Source organism: Antrostomus carolinensis, unplaced genomic scaffold, assembly GCF_000700745.2.
Source record: "Antrostomus carolinensis isolate BGI_N321 unplaced genomic scaffold, ASM70074v2 scaffold18067, whole genome shotgun sequence".
Taxonomy (NCBI): domain Eukaryota; kingdom Metazoa; phylum Chordata; class Aves; order Caprimulgiformes; family Caprimulgidae; genus Antrostomus; species Antrostomus carolinensis.
This window is the reverse complement of record NW_010329669.1, coordinates 1-22223: the sequence shown is the minus strand read 5'-3', so window position 1 is coordinate 22223 and position 22223 is coordinate 1. Positions and strand designations below refer to the sequence as shown.

The following is a 22223-nucleotide window of genomic DNA, read 5'->3' as shown; positions in this document are numbered from 1 at the left end:
GGGGGGGACAGCCGGCGCGGGGGTACAAGGCTGCCACAGGCAAGGGGGCAGTGCTGGAGGCAAGCTGTGGCATCTCCTGCAATGGCCACCAGCCTGGGGCTAAGCCAGCAATGCCTCTGCCCACCAGTGTCCGTAGCACATGATGGACCTGCCCTACCCTGCCCCTGGCTCTGGGCCAGCTGGGACCTACAGTGTCTTCTTGGGCACAAATGGATTGTCCTCCTCTCTTAGACCAACATGGACCCACAGTGCCTGGGGGAACAGAGACTATGAACCTGCCACAGGACACCTGCCACCAGCCTGGGGCCAGCCCAGTAGTGCCCAGGAACACCATGGATGGGCCACCAGCCCGGGGCCAGCACAGACCTATGGTGACCAGGGACAGGACTTTTTTAGCTGCTGGACAGCTTGGGCCCAGCCTGGCCCCTGGGCCTGACCTGACCCAGGGGCTGACCGCAGCTGGGAGGAGAGTGGGGATGGAAATAAAACACAGACTAACACATGCTGCCTTCTGCCTTGTATGTGTCTTACATTCCCTTGTCTTACCTTCCTTCCATCGTCCTTTCTTCTGACCCACCACCACCACTCTGCGTGCCATCCCACTGCCCACCAAAAAGAAAAAAAACACCCAACACTGCAGTGACCCCACCTCTTTCCAGTACACTCCTTTATTTGCGCTTCTTCCTCACCCCAAACACAGTGCAGGGTCCATCGCCAGTGCTCACTTCTTCTTCAGGAGCTCCGTCATCTCTGGCACCGCCTGCAAACACCAGTGCCGGGGTAGCGCATCCTCTCCCTCTCACCCGCCCCACCCCAGTCCCACTCCCCACCCCTCATGCCCAGCACACCACTCCAGGGGCTGTGGGTCACCCCAGCTCACAGTACCCCCCCCTTCTCTCCCGCTGAATAAAGCCTCTTAATTATTTAAGAGCGCTACATTTCCATGAGGTGGAAATAATGCATTCGTACAAAATTTATTAAGGAAATTGTCTACATGGTGTTTCTGCAGAATGTGACTTTGTCTCTGGCTTACAAAAAGGCCCGTGCTCACCGCTGAGCCAGTGGGCGTTAGTTCAGGAATGGCATTAAGTGCTGGCAGAGTTTCTGCCCACACTTCTCCACAGGGCCACTACAAGCTCCCACCAGTCACACATGTGGATGTGCACACAGGCGGCTCACACATGCAAGCTACAGCCACCTCAACATTTTCCCAGAGAGAACTGCAAGTAAGTTCCACATGGGCGTCAGTAAGGCAGCAAGCCCAGGCAAAAATTAAAACTCCTCCTGCCAACTCTGAACTTTCATGCTTTATGAAGCTTTAAAATAAATGTAAGCACCAACAGGCAACTACTTCTCAAGGTGGTTCATATTCAGGAAACTAGACTAGACGCAGGCGGGCTGCAACACCTCCCAACACACGATAGCTTCCTACTTGCAAGGATTCAATTTTTGAGCATTCAAATAATGGAATCGTAAAGCAAATTCTTTAACAAAACAACTCAAAGCAAACACCCTCACACAGACATTTTACATGACATAATCTAAGCTATCATTAGATCTCTGAAACAGTTATCCCGCACATCTCCAAGTTTAGCCTCACCTGAAATAAGTCCGCCACCAGTCCATAGTCTGCCACCTGGAAAATTGGAGCTTCTGGATCCTTGTTAATAGCAACAATGGTCTGCAAGCAACAGTAAAGCACCACGTGAATGTATATATTGATTAACATCTAGGGCTGGATTACAGTGACAGGCCTTATCTAGGAAACACGGGCTGAAGTCTCTCCATGCGCCAAGAAGTAGAAGATAGGGATGGCAGCATTTAGCAAACATTTCTCCTTCCCATCTCAAAAAGAAACCTCATCCCTCAAAACCTTCCTTCCTTGCTCACTGCATACACCAGAGCTATCCTTCCCTCTTGAAAAAGAGTCTAGAAAAAAAAATACTACAAAAGATGATCTGCAAGATCATCTACAGCTAGAACTCAGAGGCAGCATTTAAAACAAGTACAATAAAGCCATGCCTAAAGACACACATCACTTCAGTTTGCCACACAGTAGAAAAATGCACATGATCAAAATCCCAACGCAACAGTCCAGAAAAATGTCCTTCCTGGTTTAAACTCTGCTATACAGGTAAATCATTCTGTAAATGTCTGTGACAGCTTCCAGCAAACTAAGCCTGGGTGTCCAGAGCAAAATCTACAGTGGGACAGGGACCACTCCATAAAGTAAAAAAAAAAAAACAAACCAAAGATGGCAAAACCACAGCACTCCAACATTGCCTTTCCACCTGCGCGCTGCCAGTGGGAACTCTGATGTGAGACAAGACTCCTCTCGGGACAGCTCTAACCCATCAGTCATTCCATACACTTACCTGTGTTTTTAGGCCCAGAGAAATATTTTTTTTCTTCACAGGTCATTTGTATCCTGTGACTCGCTATAAAGAAGGACCACATCATATGTGCAAGAGGGCACCTACAGCAGAGCGCTGCCCCTGCCCTCTTGCCAGCTCCCTGCAAGTATTCCAGTAATGCTTCCCCTGAAATGTTTTTCCCAAAGTTTTATTGTTTTATTTCAGTTACCCCATTTGCAAATGCAAGCCTCCGCTGACAGTTCTGCAGTGCAGGAAGCAAAACCCCAGCTGTGATACCCGAGGATATTAGCTTAATAAAGACTTGACCTGTGCTCTGAGGCCTGACTGTGCTTTCCAGAACCATTCACCAGGGCTAATGCTGAGGACTGGCTGCCGGCTCTGTCCTTATCACAAAAATAATTAACACCAGTTGCATGCAAAACTTTCTTAGTTTGTCAGCCTAGTCCTTCCTCTGTCTGCATTAGCTGCAGGAACTTTTTAGTAACATCTGGTTCTCTACCGCTTGCAACAGAACTTTGCAGATTAAATCTCTTAAAAAAAAAAAAGAAAAAGATACTGTAACTACCTCATGAGGGAATTAAAAATAAGGAAAGAAAGCAACGACAATTCTCCATGTCCCCTCAAAAGCTGCATTTTTCTACCTTGCTGGAAAAGGACAAATAAATTATACATTTCACTTGGTAGAAAGCCTCTGACTACTTTGGAGAACATATCCTGAAATGCACAAGTTCACAATGCCAGGTAATTCACAGTGCTGAGGGAAGATGGGGGACACTCCAGAGAGTTCCCAAGCTGCAGAATTCTTTATCTTTGTAAAAATTGTATCTTCTCAGTAACCTATGTGTGTTGGCTAAAAGGAAAGCAGAACATATTTCAAATGCAAATCAGTAAAACTGAATTTTACAAGACACGCATTTGTTGACACTAGAAAAAATTACAATATATGGGGGAAATGAAACTGTTAAGTATGCATCTCATATTGAGAAATTTCATCTGTCCTTATTTCCTATAAAAGAACATCTCAAAACATCAAACATGGCATTGGAAAAGGCAAAAAAGCAGAGGTTTTGCTGGTACAGCACAGGACAATATTGCTGCTCAGTATTTTTGTATCAAAGGAAATCCTGCCACTTAAAGAATCAGCCCCCCAGTACCACTGATAGTCTCAACTGAGATAAGGCAGGAGAGAAATACAAACAGGGTCAAGATCAAGTTTTAAACAGCTTTTAAATACACAGTTCTCAGTCAGTGGCTGATACTACTAATCCCACCTGCCCACCTTCTCCCTCACCCAAAAGCACAGCTGGAGACTAAACGCCCCAAAACAAAGACACTTTTAACACCGTAACCCATCAGCAGAGTCCAGAGGGAGCAGAGGATGACCGTGGTAGGACCGCACCAGTGCTGCTCTCACAGACTCTCCCGCTGTCTGACTGTCCCTGCTGTCTCCCTGTTGCTGCACTGTGAGTAGAAGAGACTATGGCAACGCTGTTCTGCTAAGACCGGTGAGAATACACTGCTACAGATACTGTTATTCACACTTCCCAACAGTGACCTCCCTCCCAGACCATCGTTCATCCTTAATTTCTAATTTTGGTTGGTTTTTCTCCATTGTGTTGACTACTGCTGCCACAGCTTGAGTCCCTGATTTTAGAAGACCAAGGATCTTCTAGGGTGCTGTATCCCAAATCCAGCTTACATGATTCCCCCCCCGCAAAAAAATAATAATAATAATTAAAAATTTATATATTTTTATATATATATACACACACACACACACACACATATATATATATGCAAAAAGAACTAAAGTGTAAGAAAGCAAAGATCATCCTACCACACAGGCCAGCTTGTGAGGACAATTACCAATCACATACATTCACTAGTCTGTGACTGGTTAAGCACAAGGATCTGCCTGTACCATTTTGCACACCTCAGTTTGATAAGCTATGCAAAGTTCTGGGATTGGTTTCTGCCAGAAAGCATAAATTTGTTCCCTGGAAACAGGAAAAAAAAAAAAAAAGTATCTGTACTTTTTCTAAAATTACTTGCGGGGAGGCAGGACAACCTACGCTTGTTGATGTTTGCTACTTGATAGTATGATTCAGCAGGTAATTTTGCTCCTCTTTCCAAACACTGCACTGTGGACCAAGCTGGCAATTCCAATTTCAGGTTATTTGCTTTGGCAAGGAACAAGTTAAACCTTTTAAAGTTTTACTGCCATTTTATAATAGGTTTCCATTTGAATGGCTAAATGCAGGAATGTCAGACACATCTTTTTCTTTATGGAATAGTAAGTTCATAATTCAAACTGCACATTGTTATGCATGAATTAATACGTCATACTCTGAAATAAATGCAAATGAAACTATTGTATACAATTCAGACCTATGTGTTCTGTCTGTAAAAAAATAAACAAAGTCAATTAGCTGCTTCTACTTACCACTTTGGGTTGTACTGCAATGGTTTTTCTACTTTGTTAGGTGTTTTGCCACAGCATCTTTTTTTTTTTGGCAAGACTTAGAGGGCTAGCGTGTTTTAAAGAAGCAAACTGGCAATTTTAACCATTTAAAAAAAGAAAAGAAAATCTGGCTTGAGTACTGATGTAAAAGCAAGGAAGTCAACTCATTTCCTTCCTCAAAAATCCTTTCTAGCACATCCACCTTTACATACCTTGCTGTCCTTCATCCCAGCCAAGTGTTGGATTGCTCCAGATATTCCCACGGCAATATAAAGTTCCTAGAAGAAAACAAAAACGAGACATTTCTGGTACCCACGACATAGTTTCAGTAAACTCGCACAAACCTTACTCGCAATCAGTCACATGCAGTAGTTTTTACTGACAGTAGTTTTCAGTATTAAAGGCAGCTGACAACTGGTTCCCTTCCCCACTTGGGGATGCAATGTCACTGTAAAGGGAGAATCCCAAAGGGGTGTCTGGCAAAGGCTGATGGGGAGGAAAGAGAGCTGCATCAAACTTAAGACACTGCTCAGCTAGAGGACAGGGCAGTGTTATCCAGGACCCTGGAGATTCCCAGCACAAATATTAAGCAAGATAACCTACAACTGGATAATGCAGCTACAGAAAAAACCCAGGCTTTTTTGTTTGAAGCCTCTGGGATCCTTCAAATAAGACAGAATGCACAAAGCTGAAATTCAAGTGTTTAAACCTTTAAAAAGTTTCCTACATGGCAGGATATAACATTTCAGATACTGAAGCGGGTTAGTGCATTACATACACTTGCAGGTACAGCTTCTATGATTTATGTCAACCCTCAATGTTCATATGCCCTAAAGCTTTTCTCCCCCCATTCAGTATCAACTCCTACACAGAATGAGTAAAGAAGTGCTGCCCAGGTAGGCACCAACATGCGGTCGATCTTTATACACTTTGTGGGCTCCCAATCTAGCATCTCCAAAAAGATTTACTTTCAAAATAAATGACAATTTATGGGCAAATAGATCTACACTGGCAGTTTTAATTCACAGCAGAAAAGCAGTTTTGCCCCTCGGGCTGAAAGTCACCCAGGCTCTAATCTATCCAAACCCAAGTATATTTTCAGCTCCGTGATAGTTTTCCCACCACTGCAAGTCCAAGAAGCACTCAAACTTGTACTGTTTCGCTACCTCATTTTACAGAGGAAAACCAAAGAAAGTACTTTGCACTAACTCATTCGTAAGAGGAAACTCCAACACACAAAACTAGTTAGGGGAACATCTGTCAAAACCAATTAAAAGGTGGTATTTATACATGCTTAGAAAAGACACAACCTCAAATGCTAACAGAATTTCTCTTTTAAAAATACCAAGGTTAGTCCATTTTTAAGAACATACAAATCTAATTCAATAAATTATTTTTGGGGCCAGGGAGGGTAAGAGGGTCAAAAAATCTTAGCCCTATGCAACTGAAGATGTGCATTACAGTAAAGTGGCTTTTAACATGACAGAACAAAGCACAGCTGTGGAACAGGCACAGACCTACACAAGAGGCTGGCAAAGGAAGGTGTTCAAATACAGAGACCATGCGGACTGCTTTTTCCATACAGGCCTGATAGTCATTAGATCAATTAAAGAAAAAAAAAAAAAAAAAAATGATTGCTTTCTGATGTTTCTACAGATTTCACCTATTACACTGGGTTTTAATTAGGAATAGATGAATAAAATTTATGAAGCTTTTCTACAAAAGCTATCTCCTGTAATAATTGAAGGGGCAGGAAAACAGAGCAGGAACAAAGTATTTCCTATTAAAAAGGCTTGCTTTGAAATTGAAACACGGAATCTAGTCTATGTATTTCCACAAAAACACAGAGCTGCTGAAGACACTCAGAAATTTCTTAGCCTGAATAGCTTTTTACTGAGTAGATTACTATTGGAGGTCAATGCATTTTAACCACAGCTGCACTGTAATACAATATGTCCATATAAGAACTCACGGTAAGAATGCAATATTTTAATTATACCAAATAAAAGAACAGATGTTACAGGAGAAATTATTCTAACATCATATAGTCTTTAATACAAGCTCTTTTTAAAAACACATTACTGTAATTTGATTATTTTTTTTTTTTAAGAGCAATTCATTAAGAGCCAGTCATCTAGACTACCAGATACTCTTATCAGTCCGTTTAACATTGTGAAGTTCAGTCTTTGGAAAGAATCCAGCTAATGAGGATCCAGATGCCTATGTATAGATTCTATTAAAATATCTAGGAAAGACAAGGATGTTTCATTAAAAGGACATTTGTAAATCACCAGGCTTGTCTAAAAAGCCTTTATTTCGTATCTAAGCTTTGCCCTTCTAGGTTATGTGCTGTTGGCCCTCTGGCTGAGATAACTGGTCCATTCTGCAGGCTCTAACATTTATGGCAGATCACCTCAGTAATCCTTTCATACAAAGAGCATATAGGACAGCATGTTTCTTACTGACAGTTCCATACTGTAAAATACATTTGGCTGCTTAAATCTTAGTTTAGATTTATTCTACAATTTAGTAGGAGGGAAACAAAGGACCCACAAGGTCTGAATGATAAAGATTCAGAACTGTTCAGTACTGTCCAAGGAGGGAATTCAACTGGTCATCCAGAGAGGCCATAAAAGAAATTCAGATCTCTAAGTTGTTTTCAGGGTAATACCCTTGTTTTGATGTTTTCCCTGAAATCATTAACTTCTGGCATGCATTTTGCTGAGTCCTATCATTTCTACTGTGTTAAGTGTTCAAAGTCCCTAGTCCAGACTGTAGCCCCAAGCACTATGAAGTAAGTGAGGGAGGGAAAAGGCAAGCAGATCAGTAGCACGGATCAGCAGCACTTCCAGTTGCGTTGTGTGACATGCCTGCCATCGCAGCAGAAAGCACATTGAGGTCTGGAAGGAGATCTCAGTTCTTCAGAGCTCATCTGTGCCGGAGACCCATGCCAAGGCACAAAATGGCATGAACCAGAGTCTGGATTGCACCTCAGGTGCCAACAAGGATGGCTTTACACCAACTTCACATTTTTTTCTGCTTTTTGCATCCCTGGAAGCTGCTCTCATTACTGCTGTCAGGTGGCTGATCCAGAGCCTACAATTACAGGCACTTAAGTCAAAGGCCAGGACATGGAGTGGCATTCATCACTCCCTGGTGCGTGTGCACAGGCAGGTTTTTTCTGAAGGGCTGCTGCCAGCACTGTGCCATGTGAGAATGTCTTTAACAAAACAGCACACAGATTCTGTACCAAGGGGCTCACTGCACTGCCTGACACAAGATGAAGTCCCAAAGGCAGTTAAAGGTAAGTCAAAGTTTTGGTGGTATTTAAGGACATAGCATCAGATTAGACAATTGTCTTGCCTCACAGTAACTTTATTTCAGAAAATAATGACTGTACAGATGTCACAGCCATGCCACAAATCTTTATTTTTTATTAAACAGATAGCAGACATCAGCACAGGGGGACACCAGAGAACAGAGCTAACAGTAAGAAAGAGCACACTGGAGGGCACAGGAAGTTGAACGGACCAAATAGCCAAAGAGCGTACGAAGCAGAGGGCAGGAAGGCAGCATCAGGAAGTACTTACATTGAAGATGTGCTACTGCAGAAAGGGCGTGGTATGTCAGTAATGGGAACACGTGAAGGTGGGAGCGTCAGCACATAATATACCCATCACACTTCTCACAAGGGCTACAGCAGCAGCCAAAGCTGATTCTGCCAGCAAACTGTCACAAAGGCCAAGAGTGTTTTAATTTGTCCTGCCACACAATATCCCATGAGACCCCAGTGGGAGTCAGAGCCCTAACAGAGACCTCAAACTTTGTAAGCACAGATTTGCATCACAACAACCCTAAAAAAAAACAACCCCACACCAACTCCAACTCCCAAATTCATCCTATTCAAAGGCAAGATTCCAAATCAAGAATCTAACTTCTCGTTTGCTATTTAAAGTATTAAACTAGCCTTGTATTGTTTTTTGACAAACATGACCATGGTATGTCTTGCAGAGAAGTCATTGCATGCTAATGATTAAAATGAAGAAAAAAAAAAAAACCCTTAACCATCCTCTAAATTCCTATTTCTTCTTTAAATGTCCCCAATTTCCATTATGAGCATCTACAGCAAGTCCACGAGACTTCACGTGCACAAATCTGCACAACTGACTCCAGAATCCATATAGCCAGTTATATGCTGTCTGGAAAATGTCACAAGAGTGCCATATGTGGATGATTATAATTATGAACATACCAATGCAGTTATTTTCCTGTGCATACTGACTCTTCCAATTATTTACAGAATAATTTGTGGTACATAATATTACTTCCTTTTTACTTATGAGAATATTAAAAATGCCTTAGGCTGTCTTGAGGCAGTTAAGGTACATTTCCTTAAGAAAACCACAAGAACCATGTTTAGTTGTAAGTTACAGTGACTTTGAAGGCTGCTCTAAGAGACTACTGTGCATCTTCCACAGGTGCAACACAAGATGAGGTAGTTACTTTGCAAGCATGCCATCAGCTACTATTGATTTTTATGCCAATTTTTGAATTACGCTGAAAACCCTCAGTGTACATCAATTTATCATCCTACCAGTGGCATGCTTTTAAACAGGCTAGTTTAATAAACCCCTTTGGCACATGTTCTCTTTTTAAAGGCAGCTCAGATATTTTATTTTCTTTGCAAGAGTGAAAGGACAATGAAATTAGAAAGAAATCTTTGTAATGAAAGTTGCTTTATACAAGAGATTCCTTCCAATTACAAGCTATTAACCCAATAAAATATTTTCTGGCTTGACACTAGTTCATATATGTTACACTGTATATCAAACAATTATCCAGTATGTGCTCCTTTGATGCAGCTGAATATGTTCCATTCAAGAAACACACGTTGCTAAACTCTACTGCAACTACAGTTTATTTTTCACTTTAAGAACCCTTGATCAACCAAGCTATGTAATTACTCTTAAGCATTGTTAGGGTGTCCGCTGGAGTGCAGGGCCATACAGCAATTTTTTTTTTCTCTCTCTAGGGAAAAGCACATCAATTGCTTTCAGCTAAATGCACTCACATATGAATATTTTAGTACAATTTAATGTTTCTGCACCAACCCCAGAGGAGCAGAGCATCAATTTGTGAACATAGTTTTCTTGGAGTTAAAAGCTACACTGGATAATGCAGGATGAAAGGGGTTGTCAATCCTTAGCTTTTTAGCAAGTCAGAGAAAGGTAGTCTGTAAATTCAGTCCCAGCTGCATACAAACAGCTCTCTAAAGTTTGCTACTATAAAGCTACTTTTCAACAATAGTGAATTATCAGAGGAGATATTCCAAAAACAATTTCCCAAGCATGGTCAGTGTTCTCAGTGCTATTCCCATCTGCTAGCTACCTAACAGCCTCAACCATTTGTACAATGAAAAGTGCACCCGCTGGTCTGCTAATGAAACCCACAAACATCAGGTACAAATAATACATGCCTACAGAGCAGCTAGCTGAAGGCAGGAGAAAATAAGTAATGTACAATGTGTTTGAATACAGAAGCTTCAGTATCTCGGTATTTTCTTGTATGTGTAACAAATTAGGAAGTAATGAACATATTATCATTGATAAGCAAGGAGTAGAACACTTTTTAAAGTGAGTAAAATCAAGACAACCTGAGTGACACTTCTCATAAAGCTAAGGGAATTAATTAGTTCATTCTGTTGTTAGTAATGCTGGGTAAGAGCCAAAGAACAAAAAGGAACAGAAATACTGGAATAAAATATACCTTGTTTTTTTTTCTACACTTCCCCACAAGAGAATGAAGGGAAACAAAACTTAACAGATATGCTAACCCGAGCAAGCAAATTATCCCTAAGAAAGCAATGGGAAGTTACACTGAGGAAGAGTTAGTATCCACTCCTTACACAATGAAACCATTAGTATCCACTAATTACACAATGAAACCATGAGTCACTCATGCATTTTAGAGAAAAAAAAAACAACAAACAAACCAAAAAACAACAGGCTAGGTGAAGTATGTGATTGCTTTGCCACCAAACACAAAGAAATATGAAATACAGGAATAACATAAATAATATGATAGTCTTTCTCCCTTCTGCTACGCCCAAAGCAAGAAGATGACTACTTAAGTGCCAGAAAGCCTCTCACTGCACTGAAAGGGACTGCCTAGTAAAATACAAGCCCAGAAAGTGTCCCATCCTCTTGTAAAAGCAGTAGAGCAACAGGAATTCTTATGAGGAGCAGCTTACGGGAACAGGAATTCCTATGAGGAGCGGCTGAGGGAACTGGGATTGTTTAGTCTGCAGAAGGGAAGGCTGATGGGAGACCCTATTGCTCTCTACAACTACCTAAAAGGAGTTTGTATTGAGGTGGGTGTTGGTCTCTTCTCCCAAATAACAAGTGATTGGACAAGAGGGAATGGCCTTGAGTTGCACCAAGGGAGGTTTAGGTTGGATATTAGGAAAAAATTCTTCATTGAAAGGGTTGTCAAGTATTGGAAGAGGCTGCCCAGGGAAGTGGTGGAGTCACCATCACTTGAGGTATTTAAAGGATGTGTAGATGTAGTACCTGGGGACATGCTTTAGTGGTGAACTTGGCAACGCTATGTTTATGGTTGGACTAGATTATTGTAATGGTCAAACTATTCTATGATTCTGTAATTCCACTGCTCTGTAGAAGACCATTTTGCACCTTCATGTTTCTCTCTGGCAGGAAATGTTCCCTTGCTATCCAGCCTTCTTTTTCCTGCTTCTAATTTCATCCCACTCATGCATTTTCTACCTAACCTAACACCTCAAGTTGTTCCTGTTCTTCCACAGCTTTAGTGCCTTTCAATGAACCAACATCTCACTCTTCAGCATCTCAACAGAAGCTGTACCTCTGTAACATGCCTCTTTTCCCCTCAATATTACTGTCAGTTCCTGACAGTTGTAAATCTGCCTCCCTTTTGAAGTTCCTGCAATCCATTACATCCAGAGAGACCCTCTGGTATGAAATCAAAGCTTAAGCACTGAAGCTAAGCAGGTCAGCCAGTTTGCACCTGGCAATCACAGCAGAACTACACTGAATTCCCATCTGCCTTCCCCACCCGATGTTTCTCAGCATATGCAATATCCATTTCTAGCACAATCATCTAATCCAGTGTCAATTATTACCACATCATATATTTCCCAACTCCTGCCTTCCTGAGTTTTCCATCTCAATTTCTTGTCATCTTTTAGAACTGTATTTTGTGCCCAATGTTGAAAGTAACAAGACAGCAGCAACTGAACACCTGGGGAAAAAAAAAAAAACTACCCAGAAGAGTGCTGCCTGGCTGCACTTTCCCTGCTGGATGTACCCTCTGTACTGCCCCCTCCTCAAGAAAACCTGGCAATACAGTCTGAGATGGTGAAGGTGAGGTCTTCCAGCCATGGTCAACTGATGGCTAAGCGTGGATGGACACCCTGAGTCCTACAACTGTGAAATACTGGTCTGGCAATGTCCTCCCTATTGCCAGCTAGGAAAACCTACAAAGAAAGCTAAAGCAGTAATAGAACTGGACTCCAAAAGAACATAAGACTTCAAAAGAGGAAAATAAATTTAAGAGTATTTAAACTCTGAAGAGACTAAACTAGAAGGATGCCTGTCAGGCAGCAGCAGATCCTTCACACGATCAGAAGACAACAAAATAAACAGCCTAAAATGACACATACTTTCCAAAAAAAGGCAACTCTCAGTGCCACTGAGGTTTTTTTTGTTTTCTGGGGATAAGAAGTTGAGAGCGAGATAAGCCCAGCACAAACCCATCTTCCTTCAAAAGCTAAAAGGGACAATATAATTAGAATAGGACACAAAGGAAAACTTGGGAGACCACGGGAACAATCTGGGTGTCCAAACATAGGTGCCTAGTGGCATGCAGACAGTGTAGGATTTCCCACCTGAATCACAGATGCTGCCCCAGTAGGAAGTTTCCAGGTGCTACACAGTGGGGGACCAGCCCTGTGAATCGACTTTTTATATCTCAGATGGCTAAAGCAGCATTAGGTACCTATTTGTAGGCATTCAATTCATCCGCTATATGCCCCTTCCTCAAAAATCTGTGCTACAAAGGTCACAGTTCAGAAGCTAACAGAAGCTAGTTAAGGCTTATAGCAGTCACTTTCCTTTTCTCACAAGTCAAAAGTTTTTTGTTTAAATATTAGACAAATTATGCAAGTTCATGAGAAAGATGACATACTTCTGTGTAGGTTAGAAATGTTGCTAATTATACCTTGGGAAAGAAAAGCTAATACTGAACCAATAAATGAAGCATTTGTGTCCCATTTATAGAAGTTTTAAATAACTGAAAAACATTATTTACCTTTCTTCTCCTCCTCCCTTTTGTTCTCGTTTTTCCCCTTTTTTTTGTGAACAAGATAAAAAGAACTGGGAAGATTTTTACTTTGTGTGAAAATGAAAACTAACACCCCTGACTATTTGAAATTTCTTATCTAAAAATAGCAGTTACTATGGAGTGGCAGTGAGAGGCTTGATTTCTGCAGGAAATTTAGTATTTTCTAACTGGATATACTTAACAGTAGGCACTCATCAGAGGGATATTTTATACAAAACCAATAATTTGAACATTCTTACAAGGGCTTTTTTCTTAAAGAGAAACTACATACAGTGTTTAATCTGCAAACTGAATTTAATTTTTCTGCAGAACTTCTGCATATAAGAAATAGTGGAAAACAACTAGCTTATAATTAAAAAAACAAAAACAAAAAAACGCTACTAAAATAGTTGTCACTAACTAAAGACATGGAATAAATTATTTTTTTAATTAGGAAAGTAACACATTATATTTTAATATATCCACTTATGCCTGAAAATTTCTTTCCTTCCATCTCATCTAATAACACAAATCAGCCTTCTCTTTCATAAGAGAGAATGTTCAAACAGGAACTGCAAACATCTGAAATCAACAGGTAAAAAAGCTATTAACAGAAACAAAAATAACACACCAAACATTTTAACAACTGGAATAAAATTATACAAAAGAAAAATTACCAAAGATCCAGACAAAAAAACCCAATAAAATGCATAAAATCCAACATGAACAAAAGCTCAACATTTAGAGATCCAAGGCTAATTTGAAAGTGTAGATGCACTGTACAGAACTAATTCTTAAACAGGAAGAAGGGGAAATTTGTAATCCTTAATTAACTTTATTCTTTCACTATTTAAGCAAAACGAACTACAATCGTTTCTTGACTGGCAGTTTGTTCATGTATTAATACATCAGCACTTCAGGAAAACTGCTGTGGCTGGGAGGTTCTCCTGTCCTGTGATGAACTGCCTGGGCTGCACTCCTAAAATCTGAAGCCAGTCACAGAATTAGTGAAGGACCAATGACCAAAATTACCTTTCCTTCAACAAATCCACAATCAAAGGCACAAGGGGAAAAAAAAACAGGTCTTTTAGATTATTACCTTCTTACCCAATGATCAGCACAGAAAGCCTCGCCAGCAGTCATACACAAGAAGCAGTAGAAGCACCTCCCCTGAGCTTGTAACTAACTCTTCTAAACCCTCTGTAGTCTCAAAAATGACCCAATTCCAGAGTCCTTTAAAAACAGTGCATTCCAATCCTCCACTGAGACTGGGCAAGAGACTATTAATAGAAGAGTAAGAGCATACGCTAAGATACTTTCCCACCAGAAACAAACAGCTGCACAGGAGAGCAAGTATGTCTTAAACCCCAACAGCTTCTTGTGTCTAAGATTCTTCCCCTGCCTAAAACCCACAGGCCCAGGAGGGCACGCACCACGTCAATCGGAGTTCAAAACTAAACACAAACCTCAGGTCTCAGCTCATAACTAAGCAACTGCATACAAATCTGCTTTGCAATTTTCCAAATAAAATGGCATGAGCTCTCCCTGAACTAGCGATATCCAGCACACCTTTCACAGGAAGAGAAAGCTGTCATCTTCTAGAGGATTGTTAAAATAGCCAGTATAATCTTGATCTGATCAAGAAAATTCAGTGCTACTCCTTCTTTAAGTGAACTCTATCTTCCACTGTACAGAATTATTTGCTACCTAAGTACCAAAAGGACAGTGAAGTAGAATTAAACAGGTGAAGTTAAGAATTTGCAGCTTTGAACTGCCTTTTATTTAAGATACCTATCCAGTACATTGAAAAATTCATTCCTCTAGTCAGCAAATCTGAGGGCTTATTATCAATTCAATTTGCACTTTCATTACAATTAACATAAAATATTTTCTACACTTCTAGGTCACTGGATGCTGGCCTTGCATGTATTTCAAGATCCAGAAAAAAATATTTGAACAATCTGAAAAAAGATTTTGCATTACTCTGAAGAACTCACTACTTAAGAAATATTTCTTAAGAGGGGAGCTGAGAGAGAAATGCTGACAAGAAGATGTAGCACCATGCAGTTGTGCCAGTTAGGATCGTTTATTGACAAAACAGTTGAACATTCATTGGTCAGTCCTGACTGACTAATGGCTATTTTAACAATCCTCTAGAAGATGACAACGATGACATTGACGTGATCCTGTGATGTGACTGTATATTCTTATGACTTTCACATGTTGCTATGAGCCATCTGTGGCAAGTTATAGCACTACATCTTCATCAAAAACTAGTCTTTTTTGTTTCAACATAATTGTTTATATGCCCTTGACTCTGGAAAGAATGTTCATTGTTGAGCCTTGAGACACACAAACCAGAACTGAGCTGTCTTCAAATTAGCATTTTCCACTTCATTAATGGATATTTGGGTAGTGAAGAACTAAGGATGGCCAGTCTCATCTCATGCCCTTTCAAAATACGCAGTTAAATGACAATGAGTTTACTCCCTTGTATTCAAAGGTTTGGGTACATAACAACCAACTAAGATTGTCTCCTTATGGCAACCAACTCTGCCTTCTTTGCAACATGCAATTTCCATATACGTTGCAGTTGCACTTACTGAATTAGTGCTGGCTAGCTTGCTGAGACCTATAGCTACAATACGCTGAACCTTATGCCTACTGTGTGATCAAAAGAAAGTACATTATATTTAAATACAAGGAAGTATTTCACTGGAGGCTATAGCTGTCCTGCACTATGTCCAAAAATATAAACAATTACATACTATGCACAAGACGCCACAGGAAGGAAGAATTAGGGTTGCACATATGATCTGTAAAGCCTCACCATTTCATTGCATAGCAGAGGTTAATATCACTGCTACCAAGATTTTGGAAGGACACAGTATGCAACCAAATAGACCTTAAGTCTTATCAGTAGGTCTATTTCTCAGAGGCTGTTTCTTATAGTAGTTGGTTATCATATAGATTTACAAGTTAAAAGTTACTGTCTCTAGAAATAGCTCCACGTAGTCCTACAGGGCTATCATCACAAGGCCTCTGATGAAGACTTGAAAAAAAAAAATAATACCAGCAAACATCTCTTGTTCAAGAAAACCTAGCAGGCAGAACTGACAACAGACTCCAGGAATTACAAATTCCTGTCTTTGATAACTTCAAGTACTGCTCTATCCTGCTGGATGTATTACTGGAGAAATAACAGTCATGGTTTGAACTTCTTGAACTTGCAGCTCGTAATGGTACAAAGGCAAAACATTTCAGATCCTATCAAGGCTTTGGATATGTACAGCTTTTTAGCATTATTTAAATTAATGCAATTTGGTAAATGCAGCAGTTGAAATATGACAAGTCTTTCTACCAAGTTCCAGCTCACTCTTCCCTTCTGGTCTCATTAAACCATTAAAAAGTAAAAAGTTGATCTCTGGTGTCTTCTGTTGCCATATACACTCATCAAAGAGAGCTGCTTACAGGAAGGCTAAATGTTTACTCAGTTACGTAGCTCAAAGTGTATCTGAGAGATTTCCATACCTGCCCATGTTCTCAGGCACAATTCCCTGCTCGTGTCCATGATTATCACATCTCAGTACGTGCTAGCGCACATTCTACCCCACACCGAGATGAACTACACTTGTACCTTCTTCTTTACAAATGCTAAAGTGTGTTTTATCTGACTACCACTTTCCCCAGGTCATAAGGAACAATGAAAGCAGTCTCAGACTTCTACAGAAAGACCCCCCAGATCAAAGAAACCACAGAGACAGAAATCAGTCCCTTGTGGTATCAGGATGCATAGCAGAAAAGATGTGCAGCATGTTATTTCCCAACATTAAGCCACTCATTAGAGTATGGCCTTCTTGGTATTTCACTCTACAGCAGCCAATTTGTAAATTATTTCTCTCAAGTTTCTTGCACTTTCATCTCCTACAAAAATTTTGCTTAGAATGTAATGCAATAATCCAGTTAGTTACCAAAATGTAAAATAAAAATAAAAAAAATCATCTGTAAAAAAAAAAAAAGAAAAACAAAAAGCACTTCCCAGAGATCAAATCACATATTTCCAGTGCATGATGGTAATGACACTTTTTAGCACATCAACGATGGCCATTAGAAAACCAAAAAAAGGTTCAGCACAGGCAGCTATGCAAAAACCCAGCATGCAAAACCTCTGACAAAACTGTCTGCAGAACATTTCTGATGGACCCAAAGTAGAGATCTACATCACAGCCTGCTACTGTCATTTTGCAAATGCATGGCCACGTGACAATATCACACTGGGCACACCAAGATTTTTCCTCTTAGGCTCAGTATTCAGACTTTGCTCATTTCTAAGCATTTGCTTTGAAGGAAAATGCATGCTAGAAAACATCACAGCTCTTTTATGAAAGATAATTCCATACTTACTGGTGCTACTATTTTGCCTGTCTGTCCAACTTGCATGTCATTAGGAACAAAGCCAGCATCAACAGCTGCACGGGAAGCTCCAACTAGTTGAAAGAAAATATTTCCAGTGTTTTCTTTTAAAATATTAGTGAGCCAAATTTATATCACCATAAAAGCACATGGATTTTACTGAAGGGTCCCACACTCTAAGGGCATGTATTTAGAAACTTCCCTCTTAAGAGCTCTTATAGTAATCCCTCTCTATACCACTGGCTGAAACTTCCAAATACTAAGTGCTAATGCACTTCATAAGCAACAGGAAATCCTTACTCCCAGCACCAAAGGGCCAAATATTTAAAACCAAGGATTTTAGTCTGGCATATTTCCATTATTTTCTCTTGTTGCTTTGTCAAAAGAGGATTTTCCCACAAATGCCTTCCCATAATGTTCCTCCAAGTCTGAACAGAACACATGTGCCATCTTGTATTGCTGTGGAACTCAAAAGTCAGGAACAGTAAAGAAAAATATCAAAGTAAACTTGAAAATACCACATTTAGTGAATTTAAAAACAAAGCCATTAATGTAAAACTTCAAATTTATTATTACATGTAAAATCTAAAACTAATATAGCTAAAATGTTAATGCAAACAGTTCCTTCTCCTCCCCCAACCTTTACTTAAAATACTTTGCTGAAACACTGTACATGGCCAGTTTTCTCCTGTTAATACAGAAGATGAGCAAAAAGACAGAGCTGCTCGAACTACAAGGACTGTGAAAGGGATTCTGTAAAGGCGTAGCATATAAGGATGTATGAAGACAATATCAGCTCTTTAAAGTGAGCTAAGGTCTTTTTTTAATTTATACAACTTCATTTTCTGATTGTCAGCTTGTGTACAGGAGATTTGAGAAGGGCAGGGAATATTGCCGTTTAGTATTTTGCTTCATACACGGGCATCTAAATACACAGTTGACCACAAGGACAAGACAAAACTTAATCTATGCCCAAACTAACAGGATTTTAAGAATTTATTTGATAGCCACATGAAAATAAAAGACTTAAGATGAATGTTAATGTGAGCTTTTTAAATATAATAAGGAGAGTTAAAAAAAAGGAGGACAAAAGGTTTACCTGCAGCATGCAACTGATCTGCAAGATCATATAACAACTTAAAATTTTCCCCGCTCTTCAAGCCTCTTCCTTGAAAGTTAAGAACAAAAAAAGATGAAGAAAGAGGAACATAATATGCTTTAGCACTTTTTTATAGCCTACATAAACTTTCTGTATGAGTATTTGCCTTTGCAAAGGCACAAATATACACTTGCATAAGGTATTTTTGGATCTATTACTAAATAGTATTTAACATATGGAGATTTAGCTTTTGTCTTTGTGATTAATATTATTATTATTTCATATGTATAAACCAACAGCACTCTGTCTAGTTTACCTCCTACACACAGCACCATCAAGATCATTCTTTGAAATCAGGAAAACAGGATTTTTTTCCTAATTTGTGCTCCCTCTACTGGCTTTAGAAACAAAACTCTGTAGCGGGATAGCTAAGGAATAGTTTTTTTAGCTGTAGGCATACAGTAAAATCACAGTCCATCACTTTATACCTGAAGAGCAGAATACAAACATAATGATTTTAAAAATCATTAAATCTATTACATAATAATGTTTGGATTGCCTGTAATGGTTAGCAATAATTTTAAACATGACGGATTTGGATCTAAAACCACTTCATATCACTATAAATTTAAAGGGATTCACCAAATATGACCATGTTCTTAAAAAAGGCTACTAGAACACGTTAAACTCCTGTTTTACCTCTTTGCTAAACATACATGTTGGGTGCATTCCCACTGAGCCCCATGCTATATTTCAGAATTACATCATTTTTTTTTTAATGTATCAAACTACAGTGTTCTGCTACAGATATTACTTAATCAAGATGCACCATTACTTAAATGCAACGTGACGTAATTTTAATATTATCTACTCACCACCCGATACAACCACTTTTGCACTAGTGAGCTCTGGCCGATCACTTTTAGTCAACTTCTGCTCAATCCATTCAGATAGACCAACAGGCGGTGGAGGGGTTACTGCATTCATCAGATGAAGAAAAACAGCCGCAAGAAAAAGGATAAAGCATGTATTTTCAACTTCTTAAATCTGAGCTAAAACTTAATGCAAAAATTCATTCTACAACTAATTCTACCGCAAGCTTTCCTACTACCAGGAATTGCTCTATTGCTCCAAGTTACAAGTCTCTCTCATTAGTTGTGTCTAAATAACCTATAGTACAAACTGCACTAAAACGAAGGTCTGTTGTATAATACATCAATATTAACTCAGCATCGTAAGTGTGGTTCTGATTAAGACAGGCAAACAAACCAATTAAGTAGTGCAATGACAGTGCAAAATGCTATTCTTAAGTATCAAGTATCCATAGACGTTAAGAAACACAGGATGGTTCAGGGACAGGTGTTAAGCCATCCAGAAAAATATGAGGACTGGGACGCACATACATGCAGGCAGCACGTTACTAACAATTGCCTCTGCTGGATTTACAGCACAGTAAAAAAAGCCCAGCCTGAAAAACAGTAGAGGTGATGAAACACTGGAAGAGGTTGCCCAGAGTGGTTGTGAAGCCTCCACCTGTGGAGATACTCAAAGCCCAATTGGACACAGCCCCAGGCAATCTGCTCCAGGGGGGCTGGACTAGAGGATCTCAAGAAGTCCCTTCCAACCTCAACCATTTTGTGATTCTGTGACTGGACTTCTCTACTATCAAAGCTACCCTGGGTTCATTAATGTAGTAATTTAAACTGATTTAGTTAAAACTGATCTAAAACAACAACTGGATGTTCTCAAATCAACTTAAACTGCTACTGATTTAGCTAGACACTGTAGTGGCCTATCTCAATTGAAATATGACCAATTAAACCAAAACTGCAGAGAGCAAGCCACTATTATTTTTGCTCAATCTTGCCCTGAAAACCAATCTGGCTATTTGAACAGTTGTAACTTTAAATAAGGAAAAGTTTCAAGATTGCTGTGGCAGAGCTTTAAGCAGCGAGTGAAACAGGCACAGGTTTCAGCACAGATAATCTCCATTTCTGGTCAAAGAAAAGGTAGCAAGTGAGCAAATAATCCGTACCTTCCCTTACCAGACATCATTAAAAAGTGCAAGTATCCATATAACAAGCGTAAAGCTACGATTATGACTATCAGTTTGTTTTGCCAAATACTTCTGCAAAACATCACTGTCCGATGAGCAAAACTAAATCTATTACAGGAAACAGCAAAATAGCAGAACAGATACTCACACTTTTCTAAACTGGCACTACCACCACTTGTTGGTGCAGCCTCAAAAGAGGTTCCCCGTACAGTAAATACTTTAATCGCCTCATCACATTGCACAGTGCAAATAATATTTCCTAAAAAAAAAACCAAAAACAAAACCCAAGAGCCACATTATATTTTTAAAGATATCAGGCATACTATGCTTTTTAAAAAACAAATAAAATTAACACCAGAAACATATTAGCAATTCTACTGGAATGGGTAACATTCAGAAAGTTACTTCACAAAATTGCACTTCTAGATTACTAAAACTTGAAAGCTAGGCACTTAATAAACGTAGATTACAAATATTTTAATTTACTTCTTAGCTCCATGTTTCTGAAGTATGATAACAAATTATCTATTTAAAGGACACAGAGCATTCAAATAATCTCTTATGAGTGAGCTTTTAAATTCTGGAAGGGGTTGAAAAAACCCCCAACTTTGAAAGTGTCATTCTTAAACATAAAGAGCATCTACAATTCAAAGTAGATCTTTTATCCTGTTGCATGAATTCACCAAAACAGTAGACAGTTGGCCTGCCCCAAGTATCTGTGGGACTGTGTTTCTCTCAATAATATATAATATAAGGTATTTACTTCACAGTGGAGACTGCAGGGAACACTAAAAGAGAAAAATGCTGCAACATCAGCTATTCATAAACAAAGTGATCTTGAAACAGTGAATTACTGGGAAGCAACTTAAAAGTGCAACACAAAACCATGTACAGGTAATGTAACTCAAAATGCAATACCGTGTTGGTACACATGGTACAATCTCGTACAGTAAAATTAAGAAACACAACCTAATGCTTTCATATCTAAATTAAAAACACAGTGTCAGACAAGCATTAGAGGAACAAGACTGAAAAAAGAATTACAAATTAACTCAACTAAATATTATAAATAATTAGTTCAATGTCTTCATAATTAGGAAAAATAACCCTGTGGTATCTTAAATCAGAACTACTGCTAGTCATATTAAATAAAGCTGGACAATTAACTTAATGTCTTATGTTTTATGAAATCTGATCAGAAATGCATTAAGAAAGAAAAACAGTATGTATCAAGGAGATTACCAAATTCTATTAATTAAAGTGACAGACCTGTTTTCTAACTGATAGTACCAAACTTGTTGGGATTACTTGCTTTCTCACACATGGAGTATCGTGTCCATCCCCAGGTTTCATTTTTATGAACCACAGCAATTCAGATTGTAAAGTGAAAATTCCTATCATATTCTGCAGTTCTAACAACAGGATCATGTAGAAAAGTGTCCTGGTTTTGCTAGGGTAGAGTTA

At 39.4% G+C, this 22223-nt stretch overlaps 1 protein-coding gene across 1 annotated transcript; it reads right to left on the bottom strand.

Annotated features, from left to right (window-relative positions):
- Window positions 1–721: 721 nt before the first annotated feature.
- ETFA (electron transfer flavoprotein subunit alpha) lies at window positions 722–21022 on the bottom strand (the record flags this gene model as incomplete). Its single annotated transcript, XM_010172664.1, has 7 exons — window positions 722–760; window positions 1601–1681; window positions 5049–5114; window positions 17596–17678; window positions 18704–18772; window positions 19579–19680; window positions 20908–21022. Coding segments are annotated over 7 exons (555 nt in total), but the record flags the coding sequence as incomplete, so codon positions are not given.
- Between the last annotated feature and the right edge of the window lie 1201 nt (window positions 21023–22223).